The sequence below is a fragment of the Medicago truncatula genome, chromosome 1 (assembly GCF_003473485.1).
Source record: "Medicago truncatula cultivar Jemalong A17 chromosome 1, MtrunA17r5.0-ANR, whole genome shotgun sequence".
NCBI classification, from domain to species: domain Eukaryota; kingdom Viridiplantae; phylum Streptophyta; class Magnoliopsida; order Fabales; family Fabaceae; genus Medicago; species Medicago truncatula.
In genome coordinates this window covers 42,857,109-42,884,131 of record NC_053042.1, presented here as the reverse complement: position 1 = coordinate 42,884,131, position 27,023 = coordinate 42,857,109, and the positions used below count along the sequence as shown (strand labels likewise).

Genomic DNA, 27,023 nt, shown 5'->3' with positions numbered 1-27,023 from the left:
TATCTAAGATCCTTTGAACCACCTGCTATCAAGTCATCATTATCGTGTCACTCTAATCGCATTTTAAGATGTCCAATAATTTTTTTTTGACAAAATTTTCTTTTCCACCAATAAAAATCTCAAATGTTGAGTGAATGTTAGACATTTAGATTTCGTTGCTACAGTATTAGTTCATCAAACTGACCTAACTTGGATTGATATCAATCTAATTGTTGCCGAAATTGGTAGTGAATATATTAAATAATTATTATGCTATTTATTTATAATTATCCATGAGTTTTTTTTTTTACAAGATAATTATTCATGAGTTGCTTACTGGTTTTTGCTGTTTTTATAATTATTTATAATCATTGTTAATTAGTTGAGCTGTTAACATTAATAAATGGATTATTTAAAACTGAAATAGCTTGAGTATATCACACAATATTGCTCAACGGGAACTGATTGAAAAACGGAGACATCAAGAAAGCACGGATTAAGTTAAATTACAATAAAATTGTTGGCCCTTCTCCAATTTCAATTTGGTTGGATATTTACAATGCTTGTTAGTCAAGTTGAAGCCTAAGAGTAGCTTCGCTTGCAAGTGATGTCCGGATTTGGAACAGAACTTCTGACAAATAGTGTGTACTCTGTGCTGATAGTGTCTACTTTGTGATGATGGTGAAATGCGTCTTTTATAGGCATTAATCTAAAGCCGTTGGACGGTTGGTAAGAGGTCGTTACGGACGGTGCTCATCAATGCTGGCTCCAACGACACTTGGTCTAAATGTTGAGGCGATTTGCGGTATGATGAGGATCCAAGGTTCGTTGGATTGGATCTCAACACATATGAGTATGGGTGTTCGAGTCCAATATAATGAAAATTTTGGACCTTAGGTCAGTCCAGAACAGAACATACTTTTTTTTTTTTTATAAGAAAAACATACTTTGTTGTAAGTGATTTAAAATTAAAGAAGGAATAATTGTAAATGAGAAGTTCATACAGATGAATTCTTATTATAACAAAGATGGAACACTTGAGAGTGCGAGAGATTATGGTTTCATTTGGGGGAGAGACTAATTTGGATGGAAAACACTTGAGAGTGTGAGAGATTTGTAAGCAATTTAGGTGAATCTTGAGAGATCCAATCAATTTATCATCTCATCTATGAGAACAACAATGATTGCGAGCTTCTACTTTCGAAAGAAGATATCAATTATCGTCAAATACTAATCTATTGTAGATCATTTATCAAAGTGGTCCACTATAGAACTAACTAAATGATATTATATTGTAATAAAACTATGATCAAAACGAGGTATTTAGGGAACCGACATCATAACTAGAAGAGTCTAGATAGTTTCGAAATTATCATTATTTAAGTTAAGAGGAAACACATGTTATTATATGTAAAATGACATATTATTGTTGGTGAATTTAATTTTGATACATCATCAGCGGAAAAAGTTACACCATAATAAACCATAATCATGTGTGACTTTAGAAGTAATTATAATTGAAGACAAACATTTTTAATAATTTGACAATTATGATCGGTTGATAGTGTAAAACAAATATTTATGTTGATGGCATAAATAAATTAAATCTATTTTTATTTTCTTTTAGTAATGTTACAAAATTGGTCAACCAAATATACATATTGAGTCGTAAGACGAATTTAAGATGAGAAATATTTAAAACCCATAATAATATTTTAGCAAAATTATTATAAAAACTTCTTCATTCTTAAACTTTGTTGGATTATTTTATGAAATTTCAAAAAGTTAAGAGGCCAATTTTAAAATATAAAAAAAAAATGCAAATTTGCAGTTTTTTTAAAATGTAGGGATCAGTTTGCAATTTTATTAAAAATTTTAAGGACCAGTTTGGAAAGTTTGAAATATATAGAGATGAGCTTGCAAAATTTGAAAGAACTTTAAGGACCAATATGACAACCACATCGTAAGGAAAGAGTTTCAAATATATTTACTTTTTATTAGGCCATAATTTTTTTTATGTTAACCCTCCGGTTCATAGGAGAAGGGATTCTAGTAATCCAGAGTTAAGCGTGAGGTAAATAAAACATGATCAAGGATTATTTAATCAAAAAATCGAATTTGGATTCTCTCGAATGATTGATCCTTTAATGAAGCTCAACTCATTAACTACATCCCAATCACTCACCAGTTCCATTTAACTGTATTTTAAATCACTTAATTTAACTTTGACAAAATGCTTCATAAATTTCATTATTTTAAAAATTCTTAATTCATCACTCTTTGTGAGTGTTTCGTCATTCAATTAAATAATACCATCCCCGACTCTTCAATCAAGTGGCTTGCCCTACAATCAACAATCATGATCAGCAGGGTAGACTAATGGTAGGGAAGTAAGTAACTCAAAGGGAGTTTCTGTATGTATATTTATGCTTAATTTGTGCTTACGTATCCTCTATTTTACGGCAAATTCTATGGTACATTCAACATTTTGAGTGTACCGGTACACCAAACATTAAATTAATAATTAAATTGATTGTTTTTTGAAGAAAAAATAATTATTTTCTATCATTGACAATTATAATAATTAAATCTTATTTATCAAAAGCGTCGATGAAATAAAATTTACTTTTTTTGAATTTTTATTGCCCATAATGAAGAATATTGATTATTTTTTATGAGAAAATGTTAAAATTATTTAATATAATTCATATAAACGATGAAATGATGTTTTTTTTTTCTCATGAGATGGTGTTTTCTAAAATATAAATAATGACAAATAACAACTTATTTCATAAAATGATCATTAATTTATAAATTTATGAAGCAGAGTATCGATACACCTCAATTTGTGAGGTGTACCGTAGAAGCTCCCCTATTTTACCACGTAAAACAACCATAATACATGAAATTTCATAATAATTAATTTATGCACGTGTACGATTGAGATGCATAAATCAATGCTCTAATCCTTAAGATTCCGAATTTACTAAAGTAAATGAAAACAAAGAACAAACTGAAAAAAGGATTTCACAGTTTCATTTGAGCAGCATTACAGAATTTGGTATATGCAGAAAAGGATCTAAGTTACACCTAAGATACACACATGCAAATGCAATTAAACAAGAACCATACTCATTAACATAATTTCTACACATAATAATACCCAACATTAATCCACAATATTTATTTAACTACTAACCAAAACTAAAATAACTATACCACTAAAAACTCTTGAGGAACAACCAATGAGTATGTTTTTTCTCAATATTCTTCTCCTTAATAGTATCCAAGCTAGGCTTCCACCCTTTCCCTGAAATCTGCCTATTCAAATAATCTGGTCTCCCTTCCATTATTTCCGGCAAATTCTCCGAAAAATCATGTCTCTCTCCCTTCTCCTCCATCACCTCTTCCTTTCTCTGAGGTTCCACAATTTCACTGTTATGACATAAACTACTAAACCAAGGAAGAAACTTAGAAGAACACAAAACATAATTAGAATTCAGAATAGAATTAACCATCAAAAGAACTCGGCGAGTTTCTTCGCCGCTTAAACCAATAGGCTTCCCTTGCTTCACTGGAAGCATCAAATATATCTTGTTCATATCTAGCTTCTTGTCAGCAGGTAATGGTGTTGGTCTTTTTTGGTTCACAGCTGAATGAAACTCAACTACTACTTTTTGTGGATGATCCATCATTAACTCTGCCACTGTTATTGCTTCATCAAATTCATGAACTGAACCATCTAAGAAAACTACTTTACCTGTTGGATCTGAAGGACGAAATGAGACTTGGTTTCCCATCTTAAAGATAAAAACTAGTTGTGATGAATGTGATTGTGAATAATTTGGTTAAACTATATAATATAACTAAAAATAAAGTATGATTTGGTTTGCGTTATATTGGGGTTGGGAAAATGCACATAGTAGAAATTGATGTTTGTTAAACTGCTCCATCATGTTATGCATATAATGGTAGTTTTTAATTTGGCTTGGTCGTTAAGAACTTTGATGTCAGTTACAACATCACTTTAGATTTTGACTTATTGGAAAATAGTATGTTTAGCTACCACATTTTAATCATTTCCTTAGCAAAATCATATTCTAATGGTTAATTTAATGTGTGTTGTAATCTTCTTTATTTATAGCTAAGGAAATTAAGGATTGTGATTACTAATCATGTTTACCAAACAGGAAAAGGAAATAAAGGAACAGTTCAACTAAATAACTTATTTGGTTATGTAGATAGATTTTTATTTATGGGTGGTATAATGGTGACATCTCACCTTGTTAAAATTAAGTTTTTGTTGTTTGTGGTTAGTATAATCAATTATGTAACTATAACTTTAAAAATAATGAAGTGAGATTTTTGTGTCAAGTGGTAATAGTCAATAATAAACAGGGAATAAATGCGCATTCACAGCATTGAATGGATACCTGTAATTTTACGCTATCATTAATCTGATGTGCAATCAACGGCGTGAACTATGAGCAATTAATTTGTTCACAAACTTTGTGCAATCAACTGCGTGAATTATGAGCAGTTAAATTAAGGTTAAAATAGACTAGATCGAACAAAGATTTGCAAAAAATAAAGTCTCACTATTCAAAAATAAAATATAATTTATTTTTTTAGGGAAAAATAAAATATAATTGTCATCCAAAAAAATATATATAATTAAGATCTAAGCTTTTATTTTCGACAAATTAAGATCTAAGTTTTTTTTAAAGGAATTAAGATCTAAGCTTGACTTGACCTTTTTGAGGGCATGATATGGTTTGACATTCTATTTACTTTTTAAAATTTTAGGAAATTATATGGTATGCTATTGTTGTAGAGCAACAAACTTAATTCATTTCTTTTGTCAAAAAAAAAAAAACTTAATTCATTTCAATAAAAATAAGAGTACTTATCAACGGTGGATTGATCTAAGTGGTAAGTGATTTGGGGCATTTAAGCATGATTAAGGGTTAGATCATTATCTCCTGTGTATGATGAAGAAAATTCGGTTGAGAGGAGAGGACTCACCTTGTGTGTCACTCCTAAACGGTAGTAGAAACTTCGTATCAATATCATGGTAATTTAAAAAATAAAATAAAGTACACAATGAGGTACATCATGGAATAATAAGAAACTAACTAAAAAGACGGTCGCCTTAACTAAAGTGTGGACAAACTCATTACTTTGTCTTCTAATAAACTCAACCTCATAGTCTATAAATGTGAGCTATAATATGGTTAAGTTATATTTCGAGACTTAACATAACTTTTAGCTAGAAAATTTTGCTTTATAAGGACATCTTTACATCATATTTTATGATAATATATGTGCTTAAATGATAAAAATATTAGCAAATTTATGAATTAACACAAAGTACAAAAAATTTAATATAGTAAAAGAGATTAGTTTTGATCCATATAAAACTTTTTACTTTGTCAATGAATCACAAGTCATTTTCGTATGAAATGATTAAAGTCAATTTCTTTTAGTAATGATTCAATAATTATGATTAATTAATAGTGTCAAAGTATTTACATATTGTCGGCTTATATCAAAATCTTAAGGTTAATGGTAATAATAATATCACTTATATTCATTGGATCATGCTAACCGGTACCCCCGAGGTACTGATTAAGCATATTAAAAAAGAAAATTATTATCATAAAATGAAACTGCTTTTAATATTTTATAAATTAATTATAAAATTTCAATACATTAACTAGTATATAATTTCATTTTTAGTATGCTTAACCAGTGCCCGGAACACCGGTTAGCATTTCCCATATTTATTATGTAGTCCAAATTGATAGAACTAAAGGGGTTTTTCAGTTTTTTGAAACATACAATTTTAGATAAATAGATAGATGACTAAAAAAGACCTTGTCTTGTCTATTTTTAAACAAAACTTATCTAACATAAACCTGATGTAAACGTCTCTCCTAGTATGTATGGCCTATTTTCACACTACCAACAATTTAATTTGGTCGCAACATTTACATTTACCTTATGGAAAAATAGCACGGATTATATAGCTAAGGGAATTTGTCTTAACCTATTCGGGTTGTCCTAAAAGTGTTAGGTTGGAACTTTGAAGTGCGTTTCTTATCAAAGTCTCAAGTTCAATATTCTCTAGTATCAATATTGATGAGTTAGTTTAGTTTCTTCGAAAAAATGGAACTTACTTACCTTTGAATTGACTTGTCTTAAAATTTTACATCACATACAATAATATACTATTGTTCGAAAGATTTTGAATTTAAATTCTAACTGAAATTATATTGATCATAACTCCCTTATATCGATCATAACCGAAGTTCAAATTATATAGAATTCAATTTTCTTAAAAATACCTATATGTGAAGAGTATAAAATTAGATAAAAAAAAAAAAAAAAAACTTCATATTATGTAATTTCAAAAAAAAAAAAGGATGATATAATATATTTGCAACAAATGTTAAACTTTCTCCCTTCTCCTTTTCAAACTCTAGTCGTCACCATTTTTCTTCTCCTTGATACCGAAGATTTGTGATTTAGAGTCAATTTTGATCCAAAATCACATTTCCGAATTGTGTTTTCTTTCTTTTTTTTTTAGTTAAATAAGTTATTTCTACATATTTTCAATCTTATTTTGTTTGTTTTTGTGATTTCATTGTCTTTGCAAGACTGTTTTTGTTTTGATTTCCCGTCTTTGTATGATGAGTTCTTGATTTTTCGTCTTAGTGCAGTGTTTATTTGATTCATGTTAAAAGATTAGTTTTGAGCAAGTGTAGATTCAATCAGTGACTTTATTGTCATCAACATTGCAGATAAAGAGAAATGAATATTCCAGAATCCAGAGACTTCATATTTGTAGGCGTAGGTATTATGTCGTTTTTAGGCCCGACCTTGGGGTAGTGCAAACAACTCAGCCAAGTCGGGCCTCCAAAATGCTTGGGCTTAAAAAAATATTAGAGTCTAATACCCACACCCCACTCAAATAAAAATAAAATATGTTCCTTTTTTTTTCTTTTTCTTCAATACGCGTTTTAGTTTCTTCTTCTCACTCAACACATCTCTTTCGCTTAATATTTTTTATTTCATTTCATGTTTAGAAGTTCTTATGATTCTGATTTTTCAATGAAGCTTAGCTACATGGATTTTGTTATACATTGCTTAATGCTTATTTGTAATTACGTTTTAAAATTTCAGTGTATAATTGCTAATTTTATTGAATGTTACAAATATATGGTTCTAATATATGTTGAATGTCGAAGTTTTAAAAAATTGCGTTTTTTCCTTAAAAAAATTGCGGTTTTATTTTATCGAGGGCCTATTTTACCATGAGAGTCAAGCCTCCTATTTTATAGGAACGACAATGATCGTTTTATGCTATTAATTTGTGAGTTTGTTCGCATATTTATCCTTTTTATTTTTAGTGAATTTAAATTTAAATTTTATTCTATTAATTTGAATGAATGCTTATCGTTTATTTTGGTAAAAAAAATTATATTTACAATAATTTTTATTGTACGATGATATAAATATAATTAAGAAATAGATACTATGTGTCCCTCAAAAAATGTATGAAGATCCAACTGAATCATTGGTCCACTCTAGCAGTAAGGAACAACCGTTTGTTAGTTCCTTTCAAAAAAAAAAACCGTTTGTTAGTGGAAAAGAATCAAACGGAACGAATAGGTGCCCTGCGGCTGTAACACTATAAACCAAACGTATGAATCTAGCTAGCTTTCTTATGGATGAATGTACTTTGCCATCTTCATTCTTCAGATGCCATCTTAAAGGCCTCAGATGGGGGTGTGAACGAGTAAGTTGTTTAAGAAGTGAATACTATAATCACCCTAAAAAGTGCAAGAAAGATTTCTTGATGAGACAGAAAAAGTTGCTTGCTATCCTAAAGTATATGACTAGAATGAATTTAAAGGAGCGACAACATTTGTTATTGCCTATTGGACATGAAGAATATATGAAAAAATAAAATAAAATCAATCTTTAAAGTCATCATCTCACAATCAATGCAAGTGTTTCAAACTCATCTATATGTGGAGCTTCTTTTAATGTGGGGGAGTGGCTTCATTGGTTAATAGCTAGTGTGCTGCCCGTGCAACAACGACACTCAATACAAAGTAGATAAACTTAACGTGATGAAAAAAAATACAAATAAATCATGTTCACCTTCGATTTTAAAAATGAAAATCATGGCAGTTACCGTCGGTCACAGACTACTCAAGGTCACCACGACACACGAACAAAAACAAAAACCATGGCAGTTATAAATTTCTTGGATATATTCTTGCACCAATTCTTTTGGGATCAATTTCTTGTATACATTCTTGCATCAATTTAGTAAAATCTTATGAAATTTATATTTAAGTCTTCTACTTCTACTATGTGTTATGTGATTCATAGTAGGGGACTGAGGGAGAACAATTATTTTGAAGGCGAAATTTCACTAATGAGACGAAAAAATAGATGGCTTTACCTATAGAATGATAATATATACACACTACATGAGAGCACCCTTAGAAAATACCACCGTAACCGAAAAAGAAATATCGCTTCATAAGAAAAGTATAATCTCATCATTTATAAAAATCATATTATCCTTTTTAGCATCTTAGGTGATTGTAATTGATAACAAACTTGCCACCACAGAATTATAAGTATAATGGTACATCTTAACAACAACAACGCAATGAGACATGCTCCAAGGAACACTGAAAAGAGTCACACGACTTCTTTCACCAAAAAAAGTACACCAACCTAAACAGAGACACAAATAGGAAATTAGCAGCAAGCACGTGGGATTAATCCAAGGTACAATAACACAAACGACATCCACGAACAAAAGTCATTCATTTTCAACAACCCTTCCATATATCAATTGAATAAGTGACTCCATGCCATCATCCTCTACAAAAGCTTCCTTATATCTCATCTTACAGCTTTGTTTTACATCCCGACCAACAACTCCTCCAACAGCACTGGAGTCTCCCCCCTTCTTGACTTATGTACCAGTGGAAATAGAGCAATCAAGTGTATCATGAGGAGATTCAACAACCTGAGCAACCTCAACATGTTGAGGTAGTTCCTGAAATGAAAACACAACTGTTTAAGTCAACCAACAATCTTTAGATAAAGCTAATTATCAAGCACACAAAGTACCTCACCAAATAAATCTTCCATCTCATTAGGATACAAAGAAGATCCTCCATCCTAGTAAAAAACAAAATCATAACATAACCAAAATAATCAAAACATTAAAACACAAAAAAACACTTGAATAAAACAACAACCTGCAATGTGCATTGCATAAAACCTACCAATGACGTCAACATGTCACAAGTATCCTGTGCAACCATCATTGATACACAATCACTAAGAAGGAAAATAGTTTCCTTCTCATTGTTACCAACCCATATATTTAGTCTAAACATGGGCTCAAAGTGAGTTGCATTCTCAAGAAGCCACATATCAATTCCCTCTTCAACTCGAAAGTAGCAAGCAATAACAATGAAAACTACTTCCTCATTTGAAGAACATAAATCATTAAATTTTGTTATTGTCTGGTCTTCAACAAAATCAGCATGCCTACTCATTCTCAAATCATGGAACCAAAGAAACACAATCAAAGCAAGATACCAATCAAAATAGCAACGTGTTCTGCACCTAATGGCTATGAGATGAGCATTGTGTGATATATATAAAATTCATAACTCGGTGGGGAGGGAAAACACCATTCAAACAATGAATATAATAATAAAAGTCATAAATTTTTCAGTAAAAACAAACCAGACAACATCAGAGGCAACTCTGACAACCAAATAGGTGCAGACAAACAATTTTTGGACTATAATATAAACTGGAAAACATACAAATGTATCAAAAGATTTCCCTATTCAGCAAGGGGACAAACACAAGCAAGGATTAGGAATTTACTAATTTACAAATCAATAACAATTAAATAGTATAGTATTTTAAACATGATTAAACCACATAGAAGATATGAAGTTTTCTTAGTTAAGAAATTGTTCCAGATTGAATCTTAGGCAATGTGCATATCTCCAAGTCCATATCAACACACATAACAATTCATCAACTAAATAAACATGAGCAATTAAAATCAGAAAACTAACCATCTTTAAATATAGTCCCAATAGAACACAACCAGCAAAACAATCACCAAGCCATGTCCAAATTCTAATTCTATTACAGTCAAATCATCAACAAAGTAATTTCATAAAATACCTTGTGATCAATCAAGACCATCTCCAGCGAGTTAGTTTCATCAGGCTTGAGAAATGCAGGAACTTCCCACATCCTAAGAACACCGCACCTTGATCCTCCAATTCTCACGACCAGGAACAATGTCAGCCAAACAATCAAATGATTTTTCCATTAGAGGAAGAACCTAAAACTCAATTGAGGATGAAACCAAACAACAAATTAAGACAACAAGAAGCTTTAGGTTTTTTTTCAATCACAGATGGAAACCTGCTCCGCTCAAATCACAAACACATCCTTATATAGTCCTCAAAACAGAGGGGTAGAATAGAGATATTGAGTAAAATTACACACTACCCTAGAAAATTTCTGCGATGAATCCACCAAATCTTTAAAAGTTTGAAACAAACCTACTATTAATCACCGACAATACCACATACAAACAAAAAATTTGAATATCATGTCGGCCATCAACCAATAGCATTAAAGGATTTTGGAACGCTGAACTAAATACATCTACAACTCAAGAAAAGGGAAAAAGACAAATTAGAAGACCCTTTAAGCAAAAAGAATGAGACAAACCTAACAACAACAGGGCAAAAAATTGGAAGGAAGGCGCTATCACCAAAAATGAAATTCAACAGTAAAGAGAGAGACTATTCTCTCTTGTAAAATATGGTGGAGGACATTTAGAGGTTTGGCGAGGAGATTGGGTTAAAATATGTTGGTTAAAGATATTGGGAGTGGAATGTTGGTAGATAGTGAGTTTTGAGTGATATTGAAAAAGAGGTATTAGGGAGGAATTTGAGTAATTATGAAGATAATTAGTTATAATGTTATAGGTTTTGGTAGTGCAGTTAAGATAAAAGAAGCGAAAATGTTGATAATAAATGAAAAACATATGATACTATGTTTCAAGAAACAAAAGTGGAAAAAAAAAAAAGTGTGAAATGTTATAGGGTCTAAGGTGGTTAAGTTTTTGTTCAAATTATTAGAATTCAAGTCAGTCAGGGGAATTTAACAATATGGAATCATAATGTATTTGATTTTGAATCGTAAGCAAGCATTATCCTTTATATCTAATCCTAGCAAACATGCAAACCCTAATCCTAAAAAAATGGCTCCAAAAATTTGAATTTTAAAATCAATGTTTCCCTTCTTAGCCTTCTCACTCAGAATTTATGTTGGTTTGTTTTCCATGCACCTAGGTACACGCCATCCCTCTCATATGAGATTTGATAACTGAACACAAAATAGGAGACACAAATACAACACCGTATTTGGCTGTTCACTTTGTACCATTATTTTATACATCCTCGGGTCACTAGTATAAGCAAAAGTTTGAATTTTAGATTCATTCATTAAATGATGTATGTAGTCTACTACATACATCATTTAATGAATGAATCTAAAATTCAAACTTTTGCTTATACTATGTATGTAGTCTAGACTACATACATCATTTAATGAATGAATCTAAAATTCAAACTTTTGCTTATACTAGTGACCAGAGGGTGTAGTTTTTTCCCCTTCTCTCACACTGTACGATCTCTCTTCTCACTCTCATCTGGAAACATCATTCCTTTCCCTCTTCTTTTTTACAGTCCTCCTGCAATTTTCTTTTTCTCTCACCGGCAACCGTTCTCATCGATGTCGCCCTCCTGATCTCACCGGCGAACACTCTCTCACAACATTGCCGGACCTAGTGGGTTGCAGTAGACGGTGGTCCTAGAGGATGACAGTGGTTGTAGGCGGAGAAGACAAGATCTGATTGGCGGCGGAGGAGACGAGATCTTATCACGTCGTTTTCCAGATCTAAAACGAATTGAACATTGGCGCCGGTGGTTGCGAGGAGGATGGTAGTTGTGTGAATGGAGGGTCTGGTGGTGAGAGGGTGGTAGGACATGGTAGAAGGGTGGTGGTACGGTGACCGGTGGAAGTTCTGAGAGAGAGAAGAAAAGGAGCAATCAATTAACAAAAAATGCCCTCATTTTCAATTGAAATTTCAAATATGCCATTGTACTTGATTGAATTACAGAATTGTCCTTGGTGTCGTATTTGTGTCAAAGTTTTTGTGTTTAGTTATCAAATTTGAAAGAGAGAGGGAATTTTCTTTTTCCATGCGTTTTTTTGTTTTCCAAGACAAACTCTCTTCTCTGCCCAGCTTCACTTCATTACACCTATCTCTCTCTCTCTCTCCATGCCAATAAAGAAAATTGCCACGGTCAGTTCTCTCTCCCTCTCTCAACGACTTTGCTGCCATCACCATGGCCAAACCAATTGAATCTTCCTTCTTCTAATCTTCACCCAAAAAATCAGATCTTCCTTCTTCTCATCTTCACCCAGGCAATTGCTATTACTTCTATTCTCAACTTCCTATTAATAATTCGTTTTGGCGTGTTTCTTCACCTCCACAGGCGCTATTTACATCATTCTTTCGCTTTCAGACTCTAATAACGAAAATCTCAAATTTCTCAAACCCAGATCACATCTTCTTCTGTTTTATTTGACCTTCAGTGATGAGATTCAATTTTTCCATTGTTATTGTCGCCGCCAACCTGCATTGTAATGAATTTCGGAAACCATTTCTCTGGGTCGTGGTGGCCGATCCATTTCGCTGACAATTTGATTTCGACGGTTGAGGTAATCCTTAAATTTGCTTCTCTTATGCTATCAGATGATTTGTTGTGAAATTGATAAATAGCAACTATATCGTTTGTTTCTGTTTGGTCATGAATTAGGTATTTTCATTATCTTCTATTTTTTTACTTGACTGTATATTCATTAGGTATTCTCACTGACTGTATATTTGTGGACTGCATTGAACCATGAAATTGATTTTGATCAGAACCCAAAACCCAAATTTTGGTAATGAATAATATGTATTGATTTTTTTTATTTTTTTTAACCTTGCAAGTTTTATCTAAATATTGTTTTGTTCCTTATAATTCTTCACAATTTACTTCACTTTTCTGATATCCTCCAATTGAATGTTGTGCTGCTGTCATGGACTCTTGGTTATATTACTTTAATTTGATACTTAAATGAGGGCAATGTGTTTCTTTACCATTCTATTTATAAGTGTTAGTCATATGTTTTAAAACTGACTTTAAATATGAATTTAAAATAGTTGATTTACCAAGACTCTGTTTATATATATTTAATTTGTAAATCATTGTAAATACTCATGCTTTTGATCACATGTCAACAAATTTTTAACTTTACAATTTCCTTCACTTGCTCCTTTTTCGTATCTTTGCAGAACTAAAACTCTTAGTTTAGGGTTTCTAAAGGACATTGTTTTTTTTTTTTTGGACAGACGTGAAGGGCAAGGTTTGCAATCTTCTATCATTCAATCTACATCGCTGAACCGAATCTAAACGCGACTTTTTCTGTTGTCAACGCGTATCTTGAATCGTGTGTGGTTAACAATCTTAATGGAAATAGATCAAAAGGTTCTGTTCCGTTTGATGTACAGATTGTGGCTGAATCTTCATTTCGTTCGTGGAGGCCATTTAAGACGAGGGTTTTGAAGGTTTTGTGCAGGAAAATTGATGTTTGGATTTTGTCAAATTCGACTTTTGGTGAATTGATTGATGGAAATAGAGAATGTCAGGTGTGGACTTGAATTGAATTGAATTGATGGGTTTAGCCAAATCATCTATTTCCAAAAACCAAACTGATTCGACACTAAACGAAAATACATCTCCGTTCCCAGACGAAGTCCTCAAGAACATGCCTCACATTCAAGAAGGTATGTGGCTTTGTTACTTGATTTTTCCATCTTTAAATTTTAATGAAATTATAATTCAATTGGAAGAATGGGGGCCTTCACAATATTTTGTTTGGTTTCTTTTGCAAGACTTGGTATATGCAGTGGGTTGCCTCATGCGCTCATTTTCATGTGTGTGTTCAGATTAAATTGGCACTGAAATACAGGACCACACATAAGCTAAAAGCGTTGTGTAAAGTTGCTGGACCATTTGGTTTATGCTTTGAAGTCTACAAACTTTTTTTGGTATGTTTAAATGTGAAACCGGCTGGTTGGGAGTGGCTGGGTTTGTTGCTGCTATTAGCAGCTGCTTCTGTGAGTACAGGGGCTGTTTTGAGGCCTGGTGCAGCGCCTGTTAAGGGTGTGAAAGCCAGTTTGGCTGTGTGTGTCCTGATATTGTTCAATTTTCTGCCACATTGCCTTATAATTGGTGTTTGGTGGTTTCATTTTTCTGTCACCCTGCTGTTCGGCTGTTACTTGGCCTTCTTTTTCTGTTTTGTGCTGTTTTACCTTTTGTATTGGTTTGCTCCCTTGCCCTATTAGGTACTGCTTGTGCTGGGGCCGATTAATATATTTGCTAATTTCAAAATAAAAAAGTGAAACCGACAGATTTTTAATTGAAACATTACCTGCAAGTTGATATATATACCTGTTGTAAAAACACTAATACCACGCAACTCTATATGTTTTTGAATGTTGGCAGGTGATTTGTTCATGATAGCCATTTTTGAGTTCAATACCCATGTTACAAGACACATTTGTCATTCAAATTACTTGGAACTGATGCAATTAGAATGAAAGTGGAGTAGTATATGCTGCCCATTGATGGCTGTGTATATATGTTATTTCTGCGTCAATTTGAACTTATGGATAATGAAGTTCTTTAGTCAATTAATCACATTGAGTTAAAATGCATCATTTTGTCACATAAGTTGTATTAATTTCGTCTGACATATTAATTTATCTCAAGAAACGGATTGAAAATTCTATTGACAGATGAAGATGGCCATTGTATGAATACTACATCAAATGTCATTTACAAAGAGGTATTCCGCAATTTGTAATGAGTCCTGCTGTCTGACTGCTATGCTACTTTGTCAATGAAATAGGTAATTGTTGTACCGATAATAAACAAAATTTGACATTGTTAATTTTTTCTCTCAAAGCCTGCAATTGATAACTTTAGTTGCTGATGTGTTTGTCCAGGTCAAGTTCAGTATGCAGCAAAAGTTATTGGCTCTTTGTGTGTCATTCAGAATCAATTATCTAAGGTACTTTCTGCTAAATCCAATGGTAGATATTGAATGGCATATTACTTAATGTTGTTTTTAAGGATAATAGGCAGATTGCATATTCAAGCATGTCAATGTTACTGATTAATTAGGTATGTTGCTGTAGACACCGTTACCTCTAATTGGATTTCCCTTTGTATTGCAGATGAATTGGAAACTAATTGACAGGACTTTTATGCCACTGTTGTTACAAGACAAATCCCACAGTTATGAAATTGCTATCTGTTTCATGGCTTTGAAAATGTAATGTGCATAGAGGCTTCGGATGTTGAAAGTGTATGTTTCATCCGTTAAGAATTTCATGTCGGTCGTGGATCTCATGAAGTTGTTTTTGGTTTACGTATTACATAATTGGCTGTATTGGAAGCCTAATATATGACACCATTAATCCATTATGATATGCTTCAATATTAACTGCATCTGTTTAATATTACTATGTGCATATCAGAGCAGGTTCATGTCAATGTTTTTCAGGAAAAATCCTTCAACACATGTATTCAAAGTCTATATAATGACATAGTTGATGCATTATGTTATGCTAAATTGTGAAAGGCACATTTTCACCATTATTAAGTGCCGTATTTAGTGTTTGTATATCCTTAACTTGCAATCTTGAAAAGTTGTGTATCCAACACCGTGGCGTAATTAACGTACTTTATCAAACTCACATTAAGTAGACCGTGTTTATTTATATTTGTTAACAGAAACATCATTGATACTAAAACAGGTTAATTATAGGGAACTAAGTCAGCTGTTTTGATAAAAATGTTGTTTCAGCACCCATCCTTGAGTACATTTGAAATTCCAAGTCTATGGAGTGTCATTGTTAATGCAAAGTATTCTACATAATGCAAAAGGGCACATGTTTAGCGTTTTGAATTGCGTATTGAGTTATTGTATTTCCTCAAGCTACTTTATTTAAAAGTTGTGTATCAAATACCATTGCGTCGTGAGTGTACTTTTATCAAACTTGATATTAACTTAATTGTGTTCTGTTATCAAATAACTTTGCATTAACAATGACACTCCATAGACTTGGAAACAAATGCTGCAAAATATTGGTGGAGGATGGGAGGGAATTTGTGTGTGTAGTGGTGATTTTAATGCTATCATGTTAGAGTTAGAACGTAATCAAGATATGTCATGTTTTAATAATTTCATTGATGATTCATAATTGATTTTTTGCCTCTATATGGAAGAAGATTTACTTAGTCTAGATTGGATTGTCAGACAATGAGTAGACTTAATAGATATTCTTATTATCCGAATCTTGGTTTAATCTGTGGAACATTTTACTAAATTTTTTTTCTCTCTTTTGTGGATGAACTATAGTTTACATTAGAAAAATTCAAGAGTAACGTGGTTAAAGGAAGGTGATGCAAATTCAAACTTTTTTAATGAAATGGTTGCAAGTCGAAGAAGAAATAACAAGATCCTTACTAATGAAGTTAACATTGAAAGAGCATATGGGGTGGAAGAGATTAGAGGTGAAGTGTTTAATTATTTCAACAATGGTTTTGACTCAAAAGTAATTGTAGAAAAATGTGAATAATGCTTGATTTTGAAATTAGAATTCAGGTGAAGTCTATTCGGTGAAAGAAAAATTTATTAGGTGATTAAATCAGATGTATGTTTAGACGATTCTTTTCTTGCAATAAATTGGTAGGTATCAATATTTGATTAGTGATTGTCTCAAGATACTATCAATGAAAGATAATTTGGTCGTAAGAGGTGTTTCTCATTTTAATTGAGGTTTTTCTCTTTGTGGTGTTTGTTCTATACCCTTTTTATGATTTTTGTTGTTGCTTCTACCTCGACTAAATCTCTTATTTTAATTGATGTTGAAATGTAGTTAGAGTTTATTTTGGGATAAGGATTAATTTCTCACTTATAAATACATTTTCGAATCATATATGTAAGTAAGACTTTTAACACACTTCCTTCTGTTCAATTCTGGATATCTCCAAACGGACGGAATTCATTAGATAACTTATAGCCAAATAAATTTTGAATTTGTTATGAAACTAAAAATGAAAGAGAGAAAGTGAGGGTTTTGAATTGGGGCTATGCTATATACCGCGAAAGAAAAGAACGCGAACATATCACGAATATCTGATTATATTGTATAACTCCTATTAAATTGAAGAAATAGAATTAGGACAACATGTTTCATCAAAATGAAAAAGAAAAAACATTCATCATCAACAAGATAAACCCACTGTTACCTTGCTGCTCCTAACCTAGCATGTAAAGTACTGAAGCTATATCACCGGTTATGAGCAATATTTCAATACTTGGTGGCTCAAAGAAGCACACCTGTTAATTATTTATTTACTCAAAAAACAAATAAAATCAAACATTTGTTGCTGTAATATGTACCTTCGCGAAACATTCGTGATAAGACTTTTCGCTATATTAAGCATTAGCGTTTTGAATTTATTACCAACTCATAATCTGGATGATGATGTCTAAGTCAATCATACATAGATTTGCCTACCATATCTCATTTAATGCGTCACTAAAAAAAAACTAGATTACGTGCTGGAGGTTCTTTGAGTACTTGATATAGCTGGCTGATTTTGGATGAACCTATTTGTTTTTTTGGATAAGAAATGATATTATTGTGAGGACATTTTGGATGCATTGGTTTTCTGGTACCATTTAGTGACTTCATACATTGCACTTGGTCTTTACCCCTATTTGGAGGCTCGACATTTGAAAGCAACTGTTATAAGTGAAGATGGTGTACATCAGAAATATCTTGGATCCATTTTTTTGAGATTTTACATTATTATTATTATTAATCCATTTGAATGGGTCCGATAGTATTGACTTGGAATCTGAAAGTATACTCCTTCTCAAGATCTCAAATAGAGACGATTTTATATTGCGTATGAGTTTTACCGCTAAAATATAACCCGACAATTCAATGTACCTCTGAACAAGATCAATTCAAGAATCATTGTGCTACTTGATGACTATTCAATTTTTGTTTAGTTTATTTTTTTATTAGAAAATAGTTCGTTACCATTTATGAAATTTCAACAAGGTACCTTGAGAAAAATAACCGTGGAACTTTTATATTATACAAACAATAAAGTGCAAAATACATGCATACACAAATTGTAACATTACATAAGATGCCTTAAATAGGAAACCAAATTCACTTATGAACTATGGTTGCTTCACAATTACAACAGGACATTTGGCATTCTTGACACAGTAATCACTTACACTTCCAAGTAGTGCCCTACAAATTGGCACCATAAAAATTAGTCATGCCATCATTTTATATATTCTAAAAAATAACTAAATATTATGTTAATGTTAATTACCTCTTGATGAATCCATAGCCATGACTTCCCATGACTAAGGTGTCAGCCCCTAGTTTCTTTGCTGCGTTGCATATAACATTCTTGGCATCTCCAGTACCAACTACTTTCTCAATATTTATCTGTAAATAAAATCCCAAATTCAGAGTCAAAAACTAAAAAAATTGAAGAATTTTAAACAAAAAAATTGAGCTGGATGGATGGATGAGTTGACCTACATCTGTATCGTCAAAGTTTCTGTAAATAGCTTCAGCTCTTTTCATTACTGATTTAGCTAATTGTGAACTATAGTTTTCCAAAGTGTCAATTGTATCATTGGAAAAAATATACCCTGTAAAATATATTACCAAATTAGTATTCAATAAACAAGTTACTCAAGAGCCAAGAGTAAGAGTAAGTATTAATAATAGCCTAAATAATAATACCAAGTCAACACATATTGACTTATTTGAGTTTATCTAACGAAATGAGTAAATGTTAGGTTGTTTGGAAGAAATGATGAAACCGTTTATGACATATCTATATGTTGATTTTAGCTTATTTTTATAAGCTCTTCAGGGTAGCTTATAAAATCAACTTGTTAATCTTTATTTTATTTTTTTGTTATGAAAATTACTTATACATGAGCTCTTATATATTAAAAGTTTATTCAATAAAGTCATCTCGATTTAGGCCTACCAACATAAAAAATTAGTTTTATTAGCAAAAGGCCTCATATATCAAAACCTACATCATGCCTCACTTATTTCTGAAGATTATTGAACCGACCCTGAATAAGACCAATATGTGTTTAATGTTAATAAGGAGTGAGTGTGAAGAAATTAACCTGCAGAATCCAATGAGTAGACAGCAGAAGGTGGCTTGACATAGAGAAGCACAAGCTTGTTATTGTTGTTAGTGTCAGCAATAAGGTTACTGATGGACCAAGAAAGTGCATACATGCTCTCCTCACTCTCATCAATAGCTACCATAATCTTCCGTTCTCTCTTTTCCATTTTGTATGTATTAATTACTAATTAATTATTTGCTTGCAAACTTGAGAAAATTGTGTGTTTTGAGTTGTAGATAATGAAGAATGAAGCCAGTGGGGAATGGATTATATAGAAGCTGTGACACAAGGATAGTACTAGAACATATTGTCGTTGTTTTAAGATTACAGCGGTGCTAAGTCAAGCCAAAATATTTTTCAATAGTTTCTTTCCATTAAAATGTTATTTTATTTTTTGGAATGGACCATTAAAATGTTAATTGTACAATAATTTTATGACAACTTTTGAAATAATTTTTCTTTTTTTTTTTATTGTTAAAAAATAATAGAGAAAAAAAATAAAGAGAGAAAGATAGTAACAATAAATATGAATGAGTAAAAAATCGTACAAAAGTATAAAAGTTGACACAAATGATTGTACAAATATAATTTTTCAAAATATCATTATGTATCACAATATAGATATTTTGTTATTTTCCCTTAAAAAATATATTTTTTTTTTAAAATCTAAAATGATAAAAAAACAGTCATACTTCCCCTAGAAAGAAAAAAAGCTGTCACTCCCTTAAAAAAGATATTTTTTATTTTAAAATTTAAAATAATAAAAAATTGTCACACTTGAGAGCGGTAGAAGAAATATCTTAAAAAAATGTAGATGTGAAATATCTAAAAAAAATATCCATGGCAGATATTTGTGACTATATTTTAAATGGAAATTATTTTGTATCTTAAAATTTTATTGGTATACCTATGTCAAAATATATTCAAAATTTAAATTTATTTTTAATTAAATTAAAAGAAACATATTAATAAGTACCCTTAACGCCTTAACACATTATTTAAGGAATTAAAATAAGTAATTTTTATATTGAAAGTGTTCATTTTCATCACTTAAATTCGATGTATTTAGTTAATAAAATGTGATATACTTCCGTCAATAAAATTTAGATCAGATACATCAACTTTTATTTAAAGGAGGATAACCTTGCTGGCCTAAATATCTTTCTATGTCTCTCTGAATTCAATTATTTTAATTTTGTTTTTAAGAGCTAAAGATATCTTACGCAGTATACCGGACTTTTACACAACTCAGCTGTCCGTCGTTGTCTGAAGTTATGAATGGGATTCTTATTCTCCTTCTATTTCTTATCCACTTATCTTTCTATTGAATGGGCACAAACAATCTAAAGGCTAAAACACTTCAAATTAGACTATCCCCAAAATTGGTTTACTTTCGAACTCACCTTTTTTTAATAAAGAAAATATAAAACAAAGGAGAGCAGCTAATATTTAAAGGAAAGGAATATATAGAGAGATTGTTAATTTACATCAAACAAAAAATATAAACGAGTAAGTTAGCAAGTTACTTTATTTTCACCACAATTTCATCAAATATAGAGTTAGAAATGTCATGTTCAACAAGGATGTGTGCATATATAGTACACATTAATACAATTCTATGTAACATCGTCGAGTGCTATCTCAAATAGAGTTTGAGAAATGCTACCTGGTAACTCCGAGACATTGATTAGTATAACTTATAGAGTTTTTAGCCTCTAGTATTCTTTTGGAAAATCAAGAATACTTATCTAAATCTCAGTATGTGACGGTGTTGTTGTGTGCAAGTGTGAGTTATATATTCCACATCGGATAGAAAAGTAAAGGTTGAACACCTTATAACTAAGATGACCCATAAAATCATTGTCTTAAGGTTTTGGATAAGAGTGTGGTGTCTCTCTTACTTATGTGGTTGTTCTAGCCTTGATGTGACGGTCCCCCAAACTCCCCCAGTGATCCAACAGACGGTATGTGTGCTAAAATCATGATGCCATTTTGATAATCTCAACGCTCCAAATTTCAAGTTGCATGTACTAATGGATCATGATTTAGTTATATCCTCAAAAGATGAAAATTGAAAATTCAAAAAACCTTTCCAAAGAGAAATAAGTTTTTGAACATGAACATGTCTTCTTCTTTTCCTCATCATCCTTACTTAGACCCTTCCTTCTCTACATAGCACAAAAACTTCAAAATCTTCGACAGTTTGATGAGTAAATAGTATTATGTGATATTGAATCAAACACCATACAATTTTTTATTCTCTTTAGTCTAGTGTTTTTTTGAGTTCTAAATCACTAAAATTTGATGAAGCCTTTTCTTTGAGTTATTTCTAAACTCTAATTCAAACCTAGAACATTCAACCTTCTTACTAAAATGTTTAATTAACAAATATAATTTCCCACAACTTAAAGTGGCAAGTTTTCTGGACTATCAACCCAATAAACTTGCCTAAAGTTATTGTTTTCCTATGGGAATCAATCCCAAAAATATTGTCCGAAAGTTTTTCGGAAAAGTTACTTTATAGAGGGTGAACGGGGTGTGATTTAAATATGGTTAAAATTTGTAGTATTTTTTTTACTATATGTTGGCGTAGAAATACAATTGTAGGGGTGTGGGTAGACTATTCCTGAATAAGTACAAACAATAGGAAATGGCCTAATAGATATCTAATGATTCTAGAAGTTTGCTTTTTTGACATCAATTGTTGACAGAAAATTCAGCGGTAGTTAACTATCACCGATTTTTTAGTTATAAGTCAGCGTAGTTAACTATCACTGAAGTGTTTTTTATCATTTCCATATGTTTCTAGGGAACAATGGATGTCAACAAAGTAATTCTCATGATTCTAAATCAACAGAGTAAGTCTAAAGCCCAACTCAAATTTGGGGTGATTGGAGAAGGGAATTGAACTTTAGGCACCTAACAATTGCTTACAAGTACCTACCGAATGACACTTAGTTTAGTGTAAACTGATAGTTAACTATCGTTTGATACTTTTTAAATCAGTTAAATAATCTTTTGAATTGGTTTAACCGATTTACAAAATGACCGAATAGTAATTAACTATCAATATGGTGTGTTTAGGTGGCAATGAGTAATTGTTTTTCTTTTAAAGAGTCAAATTAATCCACCGAAATTGACATAAAAAAAAAAAAATCGAAGTTGAAAATTTGGAAAATGCACATTATAAAATCTCAAGCCTATGAGTAACTGTTATGTACCTAAAGAGCAATTCCCTCCTTTCGAAATGGGAAATTATATCTTACCCTCCGTTATTGTAAGAGCATTATGTCTCCACCTTACCTGAAAGGCTCTATCTCTATATAACATCAACCTCAATGATATTTGCATCAACTTTTGAAGGTGTGCCATCAATGTTCAATAAGGACCTTTTCATTTTCACTCATAATCAAAATCAGTTAAACTTACATTTATTGTATGAATGCATTGCTCCTTTTTTTTTCATTAGAGTAGAGCACATTTTTAGGCTATACAAGCTTAAACCATACTCAACTTTTATAGAATGTCCTTGGTCTAATCGAACAAATTCGTTATCAATCACGAGATATGTCTAAGGTAACAAAATGAAATATCACTTGTGGAAAAGAAATTGAAAAATCAAGAACACCAAATCTACCTTTATTTCGTTATAATCATAAGTTATATTGCAAAAGGGACGTGCGTGCACGTAGCCAACATTTGATTTGCTGCTTACCTACTAGCAACATGATAGTTTGGTGCCAAATTAAAATCTTAACCGTTTTTTTTTTTGGTACACATTTAACCATTCCATTTCTAAATGATTATATTTTAAAGAAAAAACCAAAAGTTAAATTGACTATGATTTTTTTTGGAAAATAATTGACTACGATTTTGTGTTTTCAAATTTTTTTTAATTTTTAGTCAAAAAAAATTAATTTATCTCCAAATCATTACTATGTACTATTTTATCTCCAACTAGAATTAGAAAAATATGAAAAATAGAAGTTTTTTTTTTTTTGAAGGAAAAAATAGAAGTTGTTTTGAATAGCTTCTTTAAAAATCTATTTTGAAAAATAATATTTTTAACAAAAAATGGTTTTTATTAGCATAGTAAACGCAGAAAAAAGAGTTTATGTTAATTCTTCCTTAAAAAGTTTCAAAGTATAATTTTTTGTTTAAAAAGAATACGACCAATATAATATCTTTGTTTTTGAGAGGACCAATATAATATCTAAACTATTGGATGTGAATTCTTTTTTAATAATATGCAAAAACAGTCATTATTTAATTTCTTCTATTAATATAAACTTGTTAGTTCGATCTTTTTATTAAATGTGTGGAATAAGTTATAACATTGAATTTGTCATAATCACGGTGAACTATCATCGTTTTGTAAAGTTATAGTTCACATTCAATAAAGTGTACTTTTTACAACGTTATAGTTAACACAGTTATACTATCAACCCCTTTTATACTGAACATGCATATACCTAATTTCTCATTAATTTAATTATATTGAGTGTGATGTTTTAGGAAAATAATTGACTATGATTGCGTGTTTTCATTTTTTTAAAAAGTTTAGTCAATAAAATTAATTTATCTCCAAATCATCTATGTACGATTCTAACAACCTAAACTATCGTAACATCATAAGATCAATAAAACCTCTATAATCGTAATTTAACCAAAAAAAAATTAACAAATCAATCACAAAATAGCAATGTAATAGGATTATAACAACTTACTTGATTTTGTGAGCGTAATTGACGTTGAACCCACGACAATTGGCAAATTTGGCACCTCTTGAACTTCAATCCGCAACAATGAAGTTTTGGAAACTCTTATGTCTGTTCTGTTCTTATAACAGAACGCAGCGGCAGTTAACAACCGTTGGCACCAGCGGCAGTTAACTGTTGTCGGATTGCTCAACGGTAGTTTACTACTGATGGGGGCTTTTAGGTAATTTCCATGTATTATTGTGAAGTTATGTATGTCAGAACAACAATTTTCTTTTTTCTCTTCAAAAACCCTAATCCACATTTTTCTGATCAAAATCACTTTTTCTCTCTTTTTTTCATTCCTCAACGATCAATGTCTCTCTACCAAGCTCCTGGATTCCGATTCCACCCTACCGATGAGGAGATAGTTTGTTTCTACCTCAAGCGGAAACTCACTGGAAAGTTACCACCCTGTTTTGATCATCTTGCTTTCATCGACATCTACAAGTTTGAACCATGGGATCTTCCTAGTATGTGATCATGTTTTTAATTTTGTTCAATGTTTTTATTTATCAGGGCTTTTCAATGATGATTTTAATGTTTGATGTTGTTTTGATCATTTTAGGTTTGTCAATGTTTTTGTTGTTTTTGTTTAAGGTTTTTATTTATGTTTTTTTTTAATATGGTGATTTGATGATTGTTGTTGTTTTGATTTTGTCGGGTTTTTTAATGATATTGTTTTTGTTTAGGGTTTTTCAATGGTGGTTTGATGATTGATGTATTTTTTAGGGTTTTGTTTTGAGCGATTGAGAGTGTAGTGAGGTGAATAGTTGGATGAAGGAAAAAGGGTTCGATTGTTGTCGGATGAATGTTGTATTGGATGGAAGGGAATCGATAAGTGTTCGTGATGGACGAGTTTGTTTGTGAGTAGTTGAATCAGACCATGTTGCCATGGTGAGTGAGCGTGGTTGCTAAGAGTGAAAATATTTTCAGTTTTAGGTTAGTGTTGAACGAGAAGCGGAAAATGGCATGTAAATGTATTGTAGTAGAAGATGAAGAGTGTGTGTGTTAATAGTGACTCATCGAAAGCTTGATGATTAATGTTGTTTTGATTAATGTATTATCCGTAGATTTAAAAATTAGATTTTTGAAGGATTGTTTTTCATTTAGTTTTTTGTTTGCATATTTTAAAATTATTATTTTTCTAATTTTTTGAGATGGTAGATGTGAGGTGGATCTTTATGTTCCAATTATTAACGGCCAAGATGTGGTGCATGAAACCTGAGTCGTCGGATGATCTGTGGAGTTCAATTAAAATGACAATTATGAGCCGTCAAGATGATCTTTTAAACTCCGTATAAACGAGTAACAGGAGCTGTTGAGATGATCCCTTTAAATTGATGAAATCTGATCTCCTTCTATTGGTGAAGGTACGTGGATATTAGTTATGATTTTCAGTCTTTCCTGCTTGTTTAAAGTTTTCCCGCCTTTTTCACAAATTCAAATTTGGTGAGTAATCAAAAAAATTAACTCATGTTTTCACCTTTTCACCTATATAAGTACCACTATCCTCAATATTTTTTTTTTTTACATATTTCTCTCTATTTTCACGCTCTCTTCCTCACTTCATCGATGTGTAAGTACTTAGATTCCTCACTCCATCATATTTTATTCACTTTTTCATCGATCTGTTTCTGCGTTTGTAATTTCTCACTCTTTCTTTCTTCGCAATACGTAACGCCTTATTTTATTATTTATTTATTTGATTGAGTTTAGAATCTTTTTATAATTTAATCGATTTATTTTGATAAGTGATATTTTTGTTGTGTATGACATTTATTAGTAGCCCCTATTTTATTATTTAGTGGAGGAATATAATTAATTAGAATATTGAGGCTTGGGGGGCAGAATTGGAAATAAGGGAAAAATAAGTAGGTTAAGGATTTATATAAAGGGAGAGTCAGAGTTAGAAAATTAGAATACGTACAAACTGTTTTTTTGGGAGAAAGTGAGAAGTCAGAGAAGAGAAGATGAGCAAACTTGTAGAGTCTGAATTCAACCTATCTAAGGTAAGAGTGGGACTAACCTTCTGTAATCATGAGTATATAATTCTGAAAAAAGGTTTAACCTTGTAGTTGTTGATAGTTTTGATGTTATAGAATTTAGGGTTTTGAATTGTAATTTGATTCTTGAAAGTGTAAGTAATCCGATGAATTAATGTGAAAGTTGATGTTTAGGTTGTAGAGTAACCCTAGGTAATGTTTCCTATCAAATTGAGATTTTGAATAAAAGTGATTTTAAGCGTTCTCGCCAATAAGTGATTATGTGAGGTTTTGGAAAATAATTCTTGGGATGGTTGAGACTTGGAATTTCTGTAGATTATGATAGAGTTAAGTGTCAGGAGCGTGTAGGCGAAAACGACATCAAAATCTGATTAACAGTTTGAATTTTACGCGCGAAATGGTAAAAAATGCACTTTTTGAAAAGCAGATTTCTGGACCTGATGCTGTCAAAACGTGTCACGATTTTGCAGGCATGTAACGATTTTGTTGGCAGAAAGTTCAGTGGTTCTGAACATAAAAACGCGCCACGATTTCTCAAAGCGTGACACGATTTTTATGAACCAGATCCTTTATATTTCACTATTTTCACTCCTTTTCGCTCTGAACCGGGTTTTGGTATAAACATGAAAGTTTTAGATAATTGTGTTAGCTTTCCAAGTGGCTTTGGTTTGACTTGAAAATGATTTTTGGTTTTTGAGTTATGATGAAAATACTCCAAGGAGGTCTTAGTGAAATTTTATGAAAATTTCGTATAACTATTTCTAAGTCAACCCAAAACTTATGGATTGTCTCTAAACTCCAAAGCTTGTGTACTATGAGTTCAATTAAGATGTTTAAG

The 27,023-nt window shown here is 31.5% G+C and overlaps 2 protein-coding genes and 1 long non-coding RNA gene across 5 annotated transcripts; 1 reads left to right on the top strand and 2 right to left on the bottom strand.

Annotated features, from left to right (window-relative positions):
• Positions 1 to 2,993: 2,993 nt before the first annotated feature.
• Positions 2,994 to 4,069, bottom strand: LOC11414889 (uncharacterized). Of its 2 annotated transcripts, XM_039829808.1 has the most exons (2): positions 3,495 to 4,069; positions 2,994 to 3,395 (listed from the first exon to the last, which is right to left on the bottom strand). In XM_039829808.1, the coding sequence occupies exons 1-2, from the start codon at positions 3,777 to 3,779 to the stop codon at positions 3,201 to 3,203; spliced, it is 480 nt and encodes a 159-aa protein (XP_039685742.1). In that variant the 5' UTR covers positions 3,780 to 4,069; the 3' UTR covers positions 2,994 to 3,200. The 2 variants fall into 2 exon arrangements, with proteins under 2 accessions (XP_039685742.1, XP_003591419.1); XM_003591371.4 differs by having other exon boundaries at positions 2,994 to 4,062.
• An 8,246-nt stretch (positions 4,070 to 12,315) lies between these two features.
• LOC112421793 (uncharacterized) lies at positions 12,316 to 15,851 on the top strand. Of its 2 annotated transcripts, none has more exons than XR_003012061.2 (5): positions 12,316 to 12,840; positions 13,517 to 13,951; positions 14,673 to 15,078; positions 15,176 to 15,240; positions 15,407 to 15,851. It is a non-coding gene; the product is annotated as an uncharacterized lncRNA (long non-coding RNA). The 2 variants fall into 2 exon arrangements; XR_003012062.2 differs by having other exon boundaries at positions 15,156 to 15,240.
• A 2,464-nt stretch (positions 15,852 to 18,315) lies between these two features.
• On the bottom strand, positions 18,316 to 19,701 carry LOC11414888 (universal stress protein PHOS32). Its single transcript, XM_003591369.4, has 4 exons — positions 19,420 to 19,701; positions 18,812 to 18,924; positions 18,597 to 18,715; positions 18,316 to 18,511 (listed from the first exon to the last, which is right to left on the bottom strand). Exons 1-4 carry the CDS (start codon positions 19,586 to 19,588, stop codon positions 18,436 to 18,438), a joined length of 477 nt encoding a protein of 158 aa, XP_003591417.1. The 5' UTR covers positions 19,589 to 19,701; the 3' UTR covers positions 18,316 to 18,435.
• Positions 19,702 to 27,023: the final 7,322 nt, after the last annotated feature.